Source organism: Bufo bufo, chromosome 2 (assembly GCF_905171765.1).
Source record: "Bufo bufo chromosome 2, aBufBuf1.1, whole genome shotgun sequence".
Lineage (NCBI taxonomy): Eukaryota > Metazoa > Chordata > Amphibia > Anura > Bufonidae > Bufo > Bufo bufo.
The window spans coordinates 56,502,257-56,519,983 of NC_053390.1; the positions used below are offsets into that span (position 1 = coordinate 56,502,257).

The window sequence follows — 17,727 nt, forward strand, 5'->3', positions numbered from 1 at the left end:
GTTCCGCATACGGTCCACAAAAAAAACGGAAGCGGAAAGAAAATACGTTTGCGTGCATGCGTCCTTATGTATTATACCTGTGACTACCTCTGATCAGTGCCGTATGGTCTGCAGTGTTCTAATACCGTAGTAGACCTGGTATATACACTCCATTTATAATCCTATTATAGGCTAGCGCAGGACATTATTAACCTCCTGTAACCATCTATTTTGTAGAAATGCTATGCCAGGTGTGATGATACAATATTCAGGCTAGTTCTTTGCAGGGCATGCTGGTAATTGTAGTTCTATGCTCCCTGGAGAGAGACATCCTGATACAAGTTTATGCGTTCCACGCATCACTTCCGCATTAGCCTTTACAGCAATAACAGCAGCATTGAGGCGTGGAACGCACTGGTAATACAAGGCCAGGGGGCCTCTTTAAACTGCGCTGCCCTCGGAATTGCCTGACTGTAGAAAATATGAAACTGCCGCTACAATAGGGCAGGCTTTATAGCGGGCAGCTATGTACTGTCAGTGCAAGGACTGCCGTGCTGCTGCTGCATAGGAGGTAAGGCAGAAGGAGTAGACATGTCTTCTATTGGGCTCAGTTCTTTCTTTCAGCAGTTTGCACTGTTACTTTATCATATGCAGTTGCATTTCTTCTTTGCACTAGTCCATTGTATTTGCTGTTTGCATTAAAATAGGAGAAATGGGAAGGGATAGATCAGAAAGGCAAGCGCTAGAATGCAGCAGTGACATAAATGTGGGCTGAGAGCATGCTGAGACTTGTGGTTCTACGGTATCACCTTAGACGCATAAGTTGCAATAAGCTTCCACATCACAGTGGAGTCTACAGCTCCTCTGCAGATCTGTGTGTCTCCATGGTTACAGACCCCATGGGTAGTGTTGAGCGAACTTCTGTTTTAAGTTCGGCATCTAACGTTCGGCTTCCGGTTAGCGAAGAATCCCGATATGGATTCCGAATTCCGTTGTGGTCCGTGGTAGCGGAATCAATAATCGGCCATTATTGATTCCGCTACCACGGACCACAACGGAATTCGGAATCCATATCGGGATTCTTCGCTAACCGGAAGCCGAACTTTAGACGCCGAACTTAAGACAGAAGTTCGCTCAACACTACCCATGAGGTCTGATCTTGTAATCCTGTGGTCTGCCATTTATTTTATTTTTTTGTATGTTACTAGATGAAAGAGGGCAGCATGCTACAGAAGAACAGAATAAGGCCCCTTTCACACGAGCGAGTATTCCGCGATGCAATGCGTGACGTGAACGCATAGCACCCGCACTGAATCCTGACCCATTCATTTCAATGGGTCTGTTCACATGAGCATTTTTTTTTTCACGCATCAGTTCTGCGTTGCGTGAAGAACGCAGCATGTTCTATAGTCTGCATTTTCCCCCCCAGCCCTGGCCCTATAGAAGTGAATGGGGCTTCAGTAAAAAAACACATTGCATCCGGAAGCAAATGCGTTTTTCACTGATGGTTGCTAAGGGATCTTCAGGTTTTTATCACGCGAGTGAAAAACACATCAAAACGCATTGCACTCACGCGGAAAAAACTGAACTTGCTTGCAAAATGGTGCGAGTTTCACTGACCTAATCCGTTACGCTCGTGTGAAAGAGGCCTAAGGCCTTCTTCACACACACACACACACACACACACACACACACACACACACACACACACACACACACACACACACACACCCTTTTCCCCTCAGCCTTGTAAAGAACTAATAAAAACAACTTTTTTTTTTTTTCCATTTTTGTTGGCATTTTTATTCTGTGAAATTTTGTACAGATGTTTCTTCTGTTGCCTTTAAAAAAAAAAAATTCCCCTATGTATTTTTGCATTGCAGTTGAGAGTGGGTGTTTTTTTTTATTTATTTTTGTTTTTATTTTTTATTCAGCATGCATTGACTTCTCTATAGGACTTGAAAAATGCTTGCAGAAGAGTGTGGCTAAGGGGTACTTTCACACTAGTGTTTTTCTTTTCCGGCATTAAGTTCCGTCACAGGGGCTCTATACCGGAAAAGAACTGAACAGGTATATCCCTATGCATTCTGAATGGAGAGTAATCCGTTCAGGATGTCTTCACTTCAGTCTTTTTGACTGTTCAGGACGGAGATAATACTGCAGCATGCTGCGGTTTTATCTCCGGCCAAAAAAACTGAACACTTGTCTGTTTTTTTTCTATAGGAATGTATTAGTGCCGGATTTAAAATACCGCAATGCCAGATCTATCCTTCCGGTCTGTGCATGCGCAGACCTTTAAAAATGTGAAAAAAATAGAAACGGATCCGTTTGTCTGTATGACAAACGGACAGACAGATCCGTTCTTGCAATGCATTTGTGAGATGGCTTTTTACGCCATTTTTTGTTTCCCTCCTTCGACTTATTTATGACGGGGATTGCACCTCTCCATAAATTTGGTGCACCTTTGGCAGTTTTGCACCTGGAGTAAAAACTACTTCAGCCCCTGCCTGGAGTCATTTTTACTCCTCTTTTACGTCTGTTTTTAAGCCTAAGTGATAGTAAATTTGCTGGGGCCATGCCCCCCAATTGGCGGGGATGGTATATAAACGCCCAAAAACCGGTCTAAAAATGTTCTGAAATTACTCCCGCTGTGTGAAAAAAACATCAGAAAAAATGCCATGAAAAGCGCAGTAAAAAAAGTTCTCATTTTAGCGCTTTAAAAAAAAAAAATATATTTTACAGGTAAATGCCAGAGCCAAATTCAATTCACCCTAGGGCCTACTTTCATGAAATTCTAGTTCTTCTGTTCCTATGGAGAAGTCTATGGGAAAACACCCACCACAGCTGTGATGAAAACAAAACAAACAAAAAACGCCATGGACCTATAAAAAAAAAAAACACCACATGTGAATAAAGCGCCACTACCAGGCTAACATCTGGAAGTGCAGCCTTTTTCCAGAATAAAGCAACGCTAAGAAAACATTGCAAAAATGTTTAAAAATCAAGAAAGATGCAACAACAAAAAAAAACCATCTTTAAAGGGGTTCTCCGGGAATTAAGAAAATTAAAATACTTAAATATTACTTTATTATAAAGATATTCCCAAATACCTTTCTTTAGTTATAAATGGCCCATTTTTTCTAGGGAGCAATCAGCAGGAGAAATAAAATGGCAGCCGCCCTATTAGTACACACAAAACCTGTCCTAATCAGGCAGGAGGACAAGTTACTTCACAACACTGAGCTAAAGAGCTGCCTCATCCTCCTCTCTGCTCTGCTTGTCAGGGATTATGATCCTGAATATAGATCTTCAGTTAAATCTCTGTAGGAATGGAGTTCATGAGAAGACATGAAGTACAGAGAGGAGGTGGGGATGGGGATAATGAGCAGCAGCTCTTGTATGCAGTCTGCATCACCAGATCCCCACATTACCACAGTCTGTCCTGTCTTTCCTCTCTTTACTTCAGCTGTTTCCTCATGAACTCCATTCCCATAGAGAATCAGCTGAAGATCATATTAAACTATATTCAGGATCATAATACCTGACAAGCAGAGCAGAGAGGAGGATGAGGCAGTTCTTTACCTCAGTCAGGGGCAGATTGGCCATAGACCTTACAGGGAAATTTCCTGGTGGGCCGATGCCCAGGGAACCTGCCAGAGCCCTCCTTACGGCCGGCCAGTGGAAGTTTTTGGGGATATATTTTGTGCTGCTGGCAGCAGTATTTTGTGATGGACTGTGGTATTTGGCTCTGTTGGGGTGGTATAATGTGCCACGATATGGTATTGCTGGCCCTGCCTTCCATCAGTTTGGACCTGACTAAAAAACAAGGGCACTTTTATTATTTTTTCCAGGGCCACTTCAAGTTCCCAGTCCGCCCCTGACCTCAGTGTTGTAAAGTAACTTGTCCTACTGTGTGATAAGCACAGGTTTTGTGTGGACTAATAGGACGGCGGCCATTTTATTTTCCCTAATGATTGCTCCCTAGGCAAAACGAGCCATTATAACTAAAGAAAGGTATTTTGGAATATATCTATAATAAAGTAATATTTAAGTATTTTCATTTTCTGAATTCCCGGAGAACCCCTTTAACGGCTTGTCCAAGTGTATAAGAAAACTCCTCCAGTGCTGCTGCTTTGGTTTCCTTTTACAGGCTGCATACGACATGTGACCGCAGCAGCCAGTCACCGGCCTCAGTGGTATATGAGACAAGACTAAAAAACACATGGAGGGGAATAAATCATCCCACCAATGCCAGAAACGGCCAGTGTGCATAAATCTAGGGGCAAATGGTATACCGTTTGGCGGGGCCATTGGAAAATTTATCATCATTTAGACCAGAGAACTAGGGCCTGGCGTAGATTGCAGTTTGCGCACACGCACTGCCAGGTGATGTGCCTAATTTATGATTTGGCCTGCTTCTCGTAAGTATAGTCTCTGGCCGCGCAGGGGATATCAAATGCCGTCTTTTATAAAAAAAAGATCAGTGATTGTGAACCCAAACCAGGAGTGTAGCCTACACAGACGTAGGGGGTCATTTATGCGGTAGAATCTGCAACTTCTTTCCCGCTCAGGCCTGGTCTAAAAAAGTGGAAGTGGAGGGGCCGGCAGGCCCGTTTCTTTCATTTTCTCTGCCAGGTTTAGGTGTAGAAAATGGTGTAAATGTAAGACCGCTCGGAAGCTGGCTTAGATTTAAACCGGTGGTGGATGCGTCAAAGTTATATAGAGGCCGGCGGCTCTTCATAACTTCGGCGATCCACCGCCAGCTAAAGGGCTTAAAACGCCAGTCTTAATAAATGTGCCCCGTAAGGTATAAAGGGCACATTACCAAATTAACGAGTAAACGCTCAATCATCAGGCATTCCCAATCTTTCAGCAGGTTTAAAAATCATTGCTTCCCGGTGGCAGATCGTCCTGTGTGATCACCATCCGCTGCCGGCAAAAAATTAATTAGCATGGGAATGTGATGATCGGCGTGCCGATCACATACGTGACGCAAGGGGAGGGAAATGGGAAGGCCCTGTCCAAGGGAGAGGGAAAGGTGGTGACCCCTAACTCACCTTGAGGCTGGCACCTGACTGCCCTGACGTCCCTAGACGGGTTCCTCACCCGTACGCCGATCACGTGCCTAAACCCTGGCTTTCCCTAAGATGAGCCCTGTGTAGTGAACAGGGCGGTGGGATCACTAGTCCGCACCACTAACACTAAAGGAAAACACCAAGGAGAGGACAGACAATACAGACAAACATATAATCCCAGGTGGGCGACAACAGAAGCCCAACAGGGATCCGGAGGGTAACGCTCTGGAACAACAACCAGGAATCTCAGCAACACAGCTCCAGAGGGTCAGTATAGAAGTCCAGGCAGGAAGCTCTATATCTGGCAACCAGAGAAGTGTGAGAGGGGAATATAAGGAGGTTGGGAGTGCTGGACAAGAAACAGCTGAGGAGGAGAAGCTACGGATCCCTGAGTGAGCCAAAAAGGGTTGCAAGGCAAACCCAGAAAGCTACCATTAAGAAACAGCACTATCCTTATAAATAGAGCGCGCAGCCACCCGCTGCGACTTCCTGACCCCGGGTATAACTGAGCTCTTGACACCCTCGTGACAGGGAACGAGCGATGGCATAGCGATCGCTGCTCCCCATACTGTGGGGGAGATCACTGCATGTAATAGCGGCGGTCTCCTCCACCAACCAGCAGACGGTTGTCAGGAGGGTACGGTTCCTTCCCGACAATCATCTGCCTGATCGCCTAGTGCAGTGATGGGCAAACTGCGGCTCTCCAGATGTTGTAAAACTACAAATCCCACCATGCCCTGCTGTAGGCTGATAGCTGTAGGTAGACTGGGCATACTGGGAGTTGTAGTTTTACAACAGCCGGAGGGCCACAGTTTGTCCATCCCTGGCCTAGTGTAATCCAGCCCTAACACACAGCCCAAGGACCCCCAGTAACAGCGACAGTTAGAGGACCCCCAGTAAGAGAAATATCTAAATGATCCATATACAGTAACAAAATAAAAAATAGCAGTGATAGAGATAATGAGGATGATGATTTAGTAGTCATCATTGAAGACCTCATCATGGGATGGGCTGCAGCTCCCGTGCCTGGAAGATTTGTCGATGTGCCCACAGTGGCATGGCCGGAAGGATTTCTGCCACAAACTTAGAGCACGTCAGCATTCCCATGAGATGCAGATTTGATGCGGCGAGTCACGTGACATTTATCATGTGTGAACAGGCATGTGCACACGGAACTGTAGTCTATACAGATTTTTCACGTTTTTGCTACGTTTCGGCATCCAATCCGCACCAAAATCTGCACGGAACATCTGTCCAAACAATTGATGTGTTGTGTATTTTAAAAAATCCACACTGCAGGTCAATTTCTACGCTGAAAATTTTACGCTTGAGAGCTTGAATATCTCATCTAGTGAGCTGATATGTAATACAAACAGTGTGCATACACCCTTAGGGCTCATGCACACGACCGTATGTATTTTGCGGTCTGCAAAAAATACAGATGACGCCCGTGTGCATTCCGTATTTTGCGGAATGGAGCAGCTGACCCCTAATAGAACAGTCATATCCTTGTCCGTAATGTGCACAATAATAGGACACGTTCTATTTTTTTGCGGAACGGAAATACAGACATACGGAAACGGAATGCACACGGAGTAGCTTTTGTTTTTTTTGCGTACCCATTGGGATGAATGGTTCCGTATAGGGTCCGCAAAAAAAAACGGAACGGACACAGAAAGAAAATACGCTCGTATGCATGAGCCTAAGGCCTCTTTCACACTGGCGTGTGCACCCCGTGGTCGTGCTGCGGGCCGCAATGCACGAACACCGTCCGTGGGGCAGCCGCAGCGGATCGCAAAAAGATAGGACATGTTCTATTTTTTTGCAAAACGGAAGTACGGGACAAGACCCCACGGAAGCACTCCGTAGTGCTTCCGCAGGGTTCCGTTCCGCACCATTCTGCATCTCCGGATTTGCAGACCCATTCAAGTGAATGGGTCCGTATCCGTAATACAGAATGCCCACGGAACTGCACCCGTGTATTGCGGATCCGCAAATGCGGCCCGGCATACGGCAACGGGGCGCACACGCCAGTGTGAAAGAGGCCTTAGGGTGTGTTCACACAGAGGATTTTGGTGTGGATTCCGCGTCAAAAATTCATGCAGAACTTCCCCATTGATTTCAGTAGGGACTCCGCATGTTAAACCATACAGAACTTTTTTTCTGCTTGCAGTTTTAAAAACCGCACTGCAAGGAAAAAAGACATTTGCTGGCGATTCTTGGCGCAAATTCCTTGTGCAATCCATTGCAAATTGGCAGGAATTTAAAATCCGCACCGAAACCGTATCAAAAACAGCAGAAAAAAAAAAAGTGTGCAAAATGCGGATGCCACATCAGGTATATTTGTCTGAACATACCCTCTGCGTGTATTCAAATGTCACGGTGATGTCACAGTTTTTGCCACAATTCGTCAGTGTTTGAATAGACGTCTTGGCCAGGACCCCATGGTGTATATTGCCCAGATTGTGGTCTCTTGCAGGTTCACAGGGCAGACTCGAATGCAGTATGTGAGCTACGGTTGGCGACAGTGGCGTAACTATAGGGGTCGATTACGCAATTACCACCAGCCCTCTAAGTCAGGGGGGCCCACAGGGCATCATACAGCTCAGGAAACAGGCCACGTGTCGCCATTTGCGTCTAGACCCGCCGCCGCAGCTCTGCATTTGAATACAGCGGCGGGCACAGGCGATGATAGTTCTCTTCCCCGCCGCCGATGTTCTTCTCAGCAGCGCAGTAGAGGAGTCTCTCTTTCCCCCCTGTGCTGCCGCCGCCGCCGCCAATAAGAAGAGAGACAGGAGGAGGAGAGGAGGGGCTGTGGCCACTGCGCCACCAATGAAGATAACTGAACTGTTAATACAAATACAGGAGGCGGGTGCGGTACCTGAGGGGTTAACTGCAGCGGATCGCAGCTCCCTGTCATAGAGGTCGGGTGCCGGCTATTTGATTCTGTATTTGTATTAACAGGTCAGTTATCTTCATTGGTGGCGCAGTTGTCCCCCCCACACCCCAGTATAATAAACATTGGTGGCGCAGTGTCAATGAGGGTTAAAAATTTTTATTAAAATGAACTCACCTCCTCCAATTTATTGCGTAGTTGCCGGTCTCCTTTTCTTTCTTCAGGACCTGTCAAAAGACCTGTGGTGACGTCACTTAGCTCATCACATGGTCCATTACCATGGTGATGGATCATGTGATGAGCACAGCAGTATTTTGAATGCCGGATCTGGCACTAATACATTCCTATGGGGAAAAATGCCGGATCCGGCATTCAGGCAAGTCTTCAGTTTTTTTCGCCGGAGATAAAACCGTAGCATGCTGCGGTTTTATCTTTTGCCTGATCAGTCAAAATCAGTCAAAATGACTGAACTGAAGACATCCTGATGCATCCTGAACGGACTACTCTCCATTCAGAATGCATGGGGATATGCCTGATCAGTTCTTTTCCGGTATAGAGCCCCTGTGACGGAACTCTATGCCGGAAAAGAAAACTGCTAGTATGAAAGTGCCCTAAAATATTACGTTTAAATCCCCCCCTTTCCCAATTTTACATATAAAATATATAAACAATAAATAAATAAACATATTACATAGCGCTGCCTCCGAAAACTATTAAATTCTTAAAAAATATCTCCTATGCGGTGAACAGAAATAAATAAATAAAAAACATGCGATTAGCCATTTTTTAGTCACCTTGTCACCCCAAAAAATAGGATAGGACTGTTCTATTATGGGCCGAACGTTTCATAAAATGCGAAATGCACGCGGATTTTTTTGGTGTTTTTCTTTTTTTTTTTGCGTGGTATTGAGTATCGCAATACTTTTTTATGGTGACGAAAGCGAATCAAAATGTTGTTATCGAAACAACCCTACGCCGATCTGATCGGTGTAGCGTTGTCACGATACCAACGTTTTGATTTGGCGACTAAAAATTTTATTTGGCTCCTAAATTTTTCAGTTCAGAAGCCAATGGTTACTAGGTATTTTTTTTTTAGTCTGGAGCACTGCCCCATCCCGATCATCTCATAGCAACCATGCGTGAAAATCGCACCACATCCGCACTTGCTTGCGGATGCTTGCGATTTTCACGCAACCCCATTCACTTCTATGGGGCCTGCGTTGCGTGAAAAACGCACAATATAGAGCATGCTGCGATTTTCACGCAATGCACAAGTGATGCGTGAAAATCACCGCTCATGTGCACAGCCCCATAGAAATGAATGGGTCCGGATTCAGTGCGGGTGCAATGCGTTCACCTCACGCATCGCATCCGCGCGGAAATCTCGCCCGTCTGAAAGAGGCCTAACAGTAGGGCTGGAGGAAGGTATTAGGTCGAGAATTTGTCATGGGGGGGCCCCGTTTTAATTTTTGCCTCAGGCAGCAGAAAGGCTAGGTGCACCCCTGCCCCTTTCCACAAAGCACTGAGGGTAGGGGAGCCAAGCTGAACATGCATCAGGGCCCATGAGCTCATGAGCTTTAGCTACGCCCCTGGTTGGCGGCACAGAGGGGGCTGTAATGTGATTTCTGCAATAATTGCAAAAACAAAGAAAAGTGATCCCACAGGCCAACACTGCATGCAATAACGAAAGTACTTTTGCACACATGTGCGCGATAACGATAATTTGACCCAAGAATGCAGCAGCCATCAAGCAGATCCTGGCAGGATGGGAGTGCGGGTGCAGTCAGCTTATCATCAGCATCCAATGTTCCTAAGGACAAGTTTGCAGCCTTCAACTTGAAGCTGTGGCTGATGTCTTGGTGATAACAGCATTATGGGCACTTGTCATGACGGCTGATGCCGCCCATCAAGGTCGATCTGGAGTTATGTCAGATGACACAGACTGATAACTTGGGCTCTGTAATCAGCACTGATAAGATAACCGCAGGAATCTCACCGCGCAAACGACAGGGAAGTGGACGACAAAGGAGTTTATAGAACCTGCAGCAACAGGAAACAATGTATCAGTCACACAGATACTTTATATCAGAACCTCGTCGCAAAAGAACATGGCGTGATGATGGGAAGGGAGTGAGACGACCTGTTATAAGGATTCCGGGGCTTGCACTATTATAGGGGATCTAGGGCTGGGAGCGTTATAAGGGACTATTCACATGGTGAGTTCAGTTTGCAGTTTCTTGCCATAATTACCACTGCACAATGCCACGTTTGCTACAGTTCTACGGTAATTACAGCAATAAATTGCAATTTGATGACCTGGGTGAGTAGACCTTTTTGGGCCCTGGGGATAAAATTACTGTAGAGACCTCGTGACTGACACTAATTTGCTTGGGATCTAGCTAAACATACGTTTCTTCACCTAAAACACTCAGTACCACATGGGAGATCACAGCCAACAGATCAGGCAGCTTCCAGGCTTCTGACCAACAATGAGATTTTCAGGCCTCTTATATCCCCACAGAGCCCAGCATTTACGCCTGGGATTACTTCAGGCTAGGAGAAAATATTGTACTGGAGTGGGGAGGGAATGGTTGGTCCCTCTACTTACCCACCATTCCATAAAATTCCCATCCCATCAAACTGAAACAACCCAGCGTCCCTGGATTCTTTTTACCTCACCCATCTGAGCATTCTAGGTGAGATTTACATCCTCTCTACAGACACCGTTTTACATGGGATTGAGGCTGACCCTGATTTATGAGCAATGTTATAGTTGGTTTTTATATTTTGACTTTTTATATTTGCCAGCAATTTATGGCACTATGATCTGGGAAATGTATGGCGGTATCATGTACTGTGACACCGTAGTTTGGGATATTTTCATGTTCTAGTGGCACTATTACATATACACTATATGTGTGACTGTCATACCGGTGTTACTATTATTTGGGCAATGTATGGGAATATTATCATTTTAAGGAAAATTGAAAATGAAAAAGTATAAACCTGCTCCTTGATCTTCATAGAATGGCTGCTCGGCGTGCCCTTAAGGCTGTGCTGGTGGATCTAAGTGGCACCCTCCATATCGAGGACACCGCCATACCTGGCGCTCAGGAAGCTCTAAAGAGGTAAGGGCGGCATTTAGTTATATAACTTTGCTCAAAATATGGAGTCACTTTGTAAATCCTTTGCTTTACTAATTGAGAGTTACATGATGTTTTCTACTCCATATCTAAAGCAACATTCACGATTGCACTGGTTCTCTGTTCCTAGTGGGCGGGAGATGAAATGACAGCTGACCACTAAGGGCTTCGCTAATAGGTCACATAACTTCCTGTAGAATACATATACACCAGTGTCAGACTGGTGCTTTGAATGTAAATGGAGAAGACATAATGCTACAGAAAACTGGCCCTGTGAATGTAAGGCCTCATGCACACGACCGTTGTGTGCATCCGCGGCCGTTGTTCTGTTTTCAGTTTTTTTCCGCGGACCCATTGCGGCCGGCCCCCCCTCCCTCCCCCCCTAATTAAAATGACCGACCCCCCATCATTGGTGGCAGCGGAGAGTTCCGATCAGAGTCCCAGTTTAATCGCTGGGACTCCGATCGGTAACCATGGCAACCAGGACGCTACTGCACTCCTGGTTGCCATGGTTACTTACCAAGTTTTAGAAGCATTATACTTACCTGCGAGCTGCGATGTCTGTGACCGGCCGGGCGCTCCTCCTACTGGTAAGTGACAGGTCTGTGCTATAAGCAATGCGCCGCACAGACCTTTCACTTACCAGTAGGAGGAGCGCCCGGCCGGTCACAGACATCGCAGCTCGCAGGCAAGTATAATGCTTCTACAAATTGCTAAGTAACCATGGCAACCAGGACTGCAGTAGCGTCCGGCACATGAGGGGTTAATTGTGCGGATCACAGCCCCCTGTAAGAGATCGGGTGCTGCCAGGCAGCAGGGGGCAGTCATGTACACAGTTCTTAGTATATTCTAACTTGAAGCGTCCCCATCACTATGGGAACGCCTCTGTGTTAGAATATACTGTCGGATCTGAGTTTCACGATCTAACTCAAATCCGATGGTATATTCTAACATAGAGGCGTTCCCATGGTGATGGGGACGCTTCAAGTTAAAATATACCATCTGATTGGAGAAAACTCTGATCTGATGGTATAATAGGGACTCCTGATTTTACATTGAAAGTCAATGGGGGACGGATCCGTTTGCAATTGCACCATATTGTGTCAACGTCAAACGGATCCGTCCCCATTGACTTGCATTGTAAGTCAGGACGGATCCGTTTGGCTCCGCACAGCCAGGCGGACACCAAAACGACTTTTTTTTCATGTCCGTGGATCCTCCAAAAATGAAGGAAGACCCACGGACGAAAAAACGGTCACGGATCATGGAACAACGGAAATCCGTTTTGCGGCCCGCAAAAAAAAACGTCCGTGTGCATGAGGCCTTACTCAACACCTTGTGTAATTTTGCATTGTGTTTAAAGAGATGCTTTCTTCCAAAAACGGCTCCACAGCTGTCCACAGGTTGTATGCAGTTTTGCAGCTTTGAACCCTTTAACTCATTGGAGCTGAGCTGCAATACCAGACACAACCAGTGGAGATGTGTGGCGCTGTTTCTAAAAGAGAGCAGCCGTTTTTTGGTAGTTTTTTTAACCCTTTATCCCATTTTAAAGGAAGAAAAGAAAAAAAACTATCAGGTCGTCCACAGATGCCGCTGTTTGACACTTTGTGTTTTTCTGTAGATTACGCAACGCTCCTGTTACCATACGGTTTGTCACCAATACGACCAAGGAGTGTAAGCAGACGCTGCTGGAGAGACTGAGGAGGCTGCAGTTCGATATCAGTGAGGATGAGATTTTCACATCACTTACTGCGGCGAGGAACCTGCTGGAGCAGAAGAATGTCCGCCCCATGCTGATGGTGGACAATGGCGCCCTGCCGGATTTTGAAGGTAATGGGTTATTCAGCGATTAGGTATTTGGTAGTTACTAGGTCTGGGAGCGAAATGCAAATTACGGTGGTGACCCTGCATATCCATTAGGGCTCATGCACACGAGCGTGTGCGCCCCGTACTGTGGACTGCAAAAAGTGGTCCGCAATGCACCGGCACCATCCATGTGCATGCCGTTTGTGGACCCATTGACTATAATCGATCCGCAAGAGACAGTCCGCACCTCGAAAAAATAGGACATGTTCTATTTTTTTGCAGGGCGGAGGTATGGACCGAAATCCCACGGCAGTCCTTCATAGTGCTTCCATGGGTTCCGATCCGTGCCTTCGCTCTGCACCGCTTCGTATCTTGCGGATTGCGGACCCATTCAGGTCAATGAGTCCGCCCGAATATTGTGGATGCGCTCTTTGCGGTCTTGTGTGCATGAGCCTTTAAAAGGTTTTCCGAGAATCTTCTTTGGCAGGTGAGGTCTCTTGCCCTGTGTGCAGCTCAGTCCCATTCAAGTGAATGAGGCTGATCTGCAGTACCAAACACAGCCACTATCCAGTGGATGGCGCTGTGCTTGGTAAGCTGCAGGGAGTCGCAGCACCCACCAGAGCTGAGGTTAGGTTATCAGTATCAGAATCTCGGAAAACCCCCAAAAAGAATTTAAGACTAGATTTACAATCTGCCCAAAAAGCAACAAATTCCTGTCTACCAGTAAAGCTACATATACATTCATTCCCTTAGTGATCGCCTATTATGGACCCTATGACCAACCAATTCATTTTTTCATCATCGCATTATAAGACCCATAACTTCAGATTTTGGCACTATTTTGGGACACAGATAACTTTTATAAACTTTTTTTATGGGAAGGAATGCAAACAACCCCACCGTTATTCTGTGCGTTCCCCCCCCCCGCTGTTTATCATGTGGTAAATATATGTTACTTGTATTCTATAGATCAGGATATGTATTTTTTTTATTTTTAGTAATTTTGAAAAATAGAAACTGGTTTTATGGAAAAAAAATAAAAAAAAATTGGTTTCACCACGTTCTGAGAACCATGATTTCTTATTTTTCTACCGACCTAGTGGTATGAAGTATGGTATTCTTCTATAAAATATGTGAAGATTGTCTGAACTTCGGTTTAGGCCTCTTGCACATGACCGTATGCCCTCCGAGACATTCGGTCCGTGAGCGGGCCATATGTCCCGGAGCAGCATTGATCATGCGTACGGGAGTGCACAGCATCCTAGATTACAATGATGCTGTGAACGTCTGGCTGCCCGCGGGGCTATGCTCTTATGAGTGCAAGAGGGCTTAGGCTGTTGTCTTCTATGATGGGCAACAACTTGAAAAACTAAACCAGAAACAAAAATATCAATGTTTAGGTGTAAAAGTAAGTCCTGGGGGAGGATTTATCAAAACTGGTGCAAAAGAAAACTGTCTTAAGTTGCCCAAACCAACCAATCAGATTCCATCTTTCATTTTCCAAAGGAGGTCTGGAAAATGATAGGATCAATCTATGGGCGACTAAGCCGGTTTTCCTTTTACACCAGTTTTGATAAATCTCCCCCCTGGAGTCCTCCTCGGGACCAGGTCTCACCCTCCATGACACCCAGGTGAAATATCTGCTCCTACCATCACTGACTAAGAAAGGTCTCCAAGATAACCTGGAAATTCTGGAAATATTCAGCACCAGGTGGGCACTGCCCATCAATCCAAAGAAAACCAACATCATGGTGTACCAGAAAAGAAACCAGAAACCAGCCGGCCATCCTCCCTTCCTGCTAAACAATTGTCGACTTATAGAACCCGACAGGTACACCTACCTGGGACTAGAGATAAGCAAATCAAGACGCTTTAAGCAAGCCTTGGAGATATTTAAAGATGAGGCATGCAAAACCTTCTATGCCATCAAAAGGCGTCTGTATCATCTCAAAGCACCAGTGACCGCCTGGCTTAAAATCTTTGATAGCATCATCGCCCCAAATCTCCTGTAGGGCAGCGAAGTCTGGGTCCCAGATACATATCCAGAATGGTCAAAGTGGGACTCTGGCCAAACGGAAATATTCCACCTTCTCCAGGTCCACAGGAGCACCTCCAACAGCAGAGCTGGGCAGATTCCCACTATACCTTGCTGTCATTCAGAGCCCATCTGCATAGCAGCAGTCCCAGCTCCTACCACCACAAAGCCTTGCTGCACCAAAAAGCCCCAGAAAAACAAAGCACCCCGCAACAAGTCACCCAACCCAGCCTGACCAAGCCACCAACCAGTAGAGCCTGACAAAAGGTGAAATCCAGAAGATGGTATGCAAGAGCAAATAGGAATATATCAGCATCTGGAGGAACAACATAAGAACGTCACCAAAGCTGACAATCTACCAGAGCCTGCAGAGGGAGTACAAACTGGCCCGATATCTGGAGAAACTCCCCAACCCCAGAGACAGTCAGATCCTGAGCCGGTACAGACTGAGCACCCACATGCTGCTCATCGAATCTGGGCGGCACCGACAGAGGTACATGCCAAGAGAGAGCAGACTGTGCCCTCAGTGCGACCAGGAGGCCGTGGAGGATGAGGCTCACTTCCTGCTGAGGTGCCCCAAATACTCAGCAGCGAGGGACACTCTCTTCAGGAGACTGTCTGATCTCTGCCCAGACTTCACCTCCATGGAGGAGTTAGAGAGACTCTCCATACTGCTGGGGGAAGAGGATAGGTCATCAGCATCTGATCGGCAGGGGTCCCACCAATCAGCGGCGCACGTAGTAATGCCGTGGCCTTCTTACTTACTCCCTTGAAGTGAATGGGGCTCAGCGGCACCCAGGCCACGTGACATAATCGTGACATCACTAGCCTGCAGGAAGCTGTGAGAAGCGAACACCTGATCGTCGGGGCTCCCGGGCGTCAGCTCCCCGATGATCAGATGCTGATGACCTACCCAGGGGACAGATCATCAGCCTATAGCTGGAAGTTTGAGGCGTGCCGGGCAGCACAGGATGCAGCATATTCATCACAATAATTTAGTCCCCTCTTCCTCGTGCTGACTTTTTACTAACACTGGCCTATGAGACGTTAGTAAATCTGCCCGTTGTTTTTTTCACCCTTTGGGTGGCACATGGTTACCTGGGCTTTTTGACCACCGGCTCAGCCGCCAGCACTTTCATGATGAATTCACATGTGGCAGATATTTCAGCAACTGAAAAATCCCTTCCTTGCATGTGACTGGAGATGTTCCTGCAGCGAGAACAGGCGCAGAAATTTCCTCTATACACCTGCTTCATGTGAGGGAGATGCAGTCTTCCATAATAAGGGCTCATGCACATGACCGTATGTGTTTTGCGTTCCGCGAAAAAAAAAAAAACAGGTGATGTTGCATCCATTTTTTTTTTTCCGATTCATTGTAACAATCCCTGTCCTTTTCCACAAAACGGACAAGAATAGGACCTGTTCTTTTTTTTTGGGCGGAACGGACATGCGGACATATGGAAGCGAAATGCACATGGAGTAATTTTTTATTTTTTTTCAAGCCCCATTGAAATGAATGTTTCCGTATACGGACCTGTAAAAGAACGGAAGAAAAATATGTTAGGGTGCCTGAGCCCAAGTTGGGGGAAAGCAGTACGATTCGGCGGAGGATCAGAAAGAGAAGGGTTACAGAAAGTTTGGTAACGGCCACCGCGTAGATGGAGGACAGGTATGTTAAGAATTAAAGGTTTTGCATTGATGAGAATTTTCTCCTTGGGCTTTGTATTGAAGCATGACTAAATTATAGACGCAGTGTACAATTCAATTAAGGCAGAGTCTTCCGGCTGTGACCTCTCTCTTCTCCGCTCGTAGGAATCGCCACCGACAGTCCCAACGCGGTGCTGATAGGATTAGCTCCGGAACACTTCAACTACCAAAGCATGAATCAGGCCTTCAGGTGAGTCCTGGCCTGATTGCATTTTATGGCTCGTGTAATTGGCTGGTAACAGACGGATTAATCCTCCTTGCTCCGGAGGGAATCGCTAACGCGTTGAAAAGCGCCTCCATCCGCGCCACGACTTTAATAAGGAACGCGCAAAAAGACGTACGCGGCCGTGCCCCAATTATCTGTCAGCCGAACAGATGTTTCACTTCGTTTTTGAAATTAAAAGGGGACAGACGTAGCAGAGCTGGGTTTGTCATCGAGCTATTTCTTTTGTGTTCTGGGATAAACGGATGATTAAGGCTACATGGTGGCTTTCAGTCGTGCGAAACCTACCGTAAAAGCAATCGAAAATTGTACAGATGCATCACTATTGTTGAAGCCTTGTTCACACACAGCGGTAGGGGTGTCCAGGGATGAAGATCCAGCACATGTGTGTACCCAGTGGTTGTTACTGATGTAGTGGAGTGTCCTTTGCCCTCTGCCTGGTTGGTGTATGTCAGTATCTCGCCAAAAAAAGGCTGTGGAATAGTGTAGTAGACGACGCTTGTCCATCCCATGGTGTCCTAAAAAAAATATTTCGGTTTACCGAAGGCCATATTAGTCTATGGGTGACCGATGCCAATGTACGGCGCCCATCACTGTCCTCCGCTATACCACTATCTTGCCGTCCATACCTGTACATATCACTGGAGCTTCCATGGGTAGGAAGGGGGCAGATGGTGCCCTGACTGCAGGCAGAGCTACCACATAGGGCAGTACATCAGTCATAGATAGATAGATAGATATGAGATAGAGAGATAGATAGATATATTTTTTATCTATCTATCTCATATCTATCTCCTTATTATCCATCTGTCTATCTATCTCCTATCAATGTCTATCTATCTTCTGTATGTAGAGTCTGGGAC

General features: G+C 46.2%; 1 protein-coding gene across 1 annotated transcript in view; it reads left to right on the top strand.

Annotated features, from left to right (window-relative positions):
• Window positions 1–504: 504 nt before the first annotated feature.
• HDHD2 (haloacid dehalogenase like hydrolase domain containing 2) overlaps window positions 505–17,727 on the top strand; it is a 32,249-nt gene continuing 15,026 nt past the window's right edge. The window contains exons 1-4 of the mRNA XM_040421124.1: window positions 505–550; window positions 10,977–11,078; window positions 12,715–12,923; window positions 16,747–16,831. Coding sequence (XP_040277058.1) covers window positions 10,978–11,078; window positions 12,715–12,923; window positions 16,747–16,831 — 395 coding nt within the window. The 5' untranslated portion in view covers window positions 505–550; window position 10,977. The remainder of the gene's footprint in view (window positions 551–10,976; window positions 11,079–12,714; window positions 12,924–16,746; window positions 16,832–17,727) is intronic.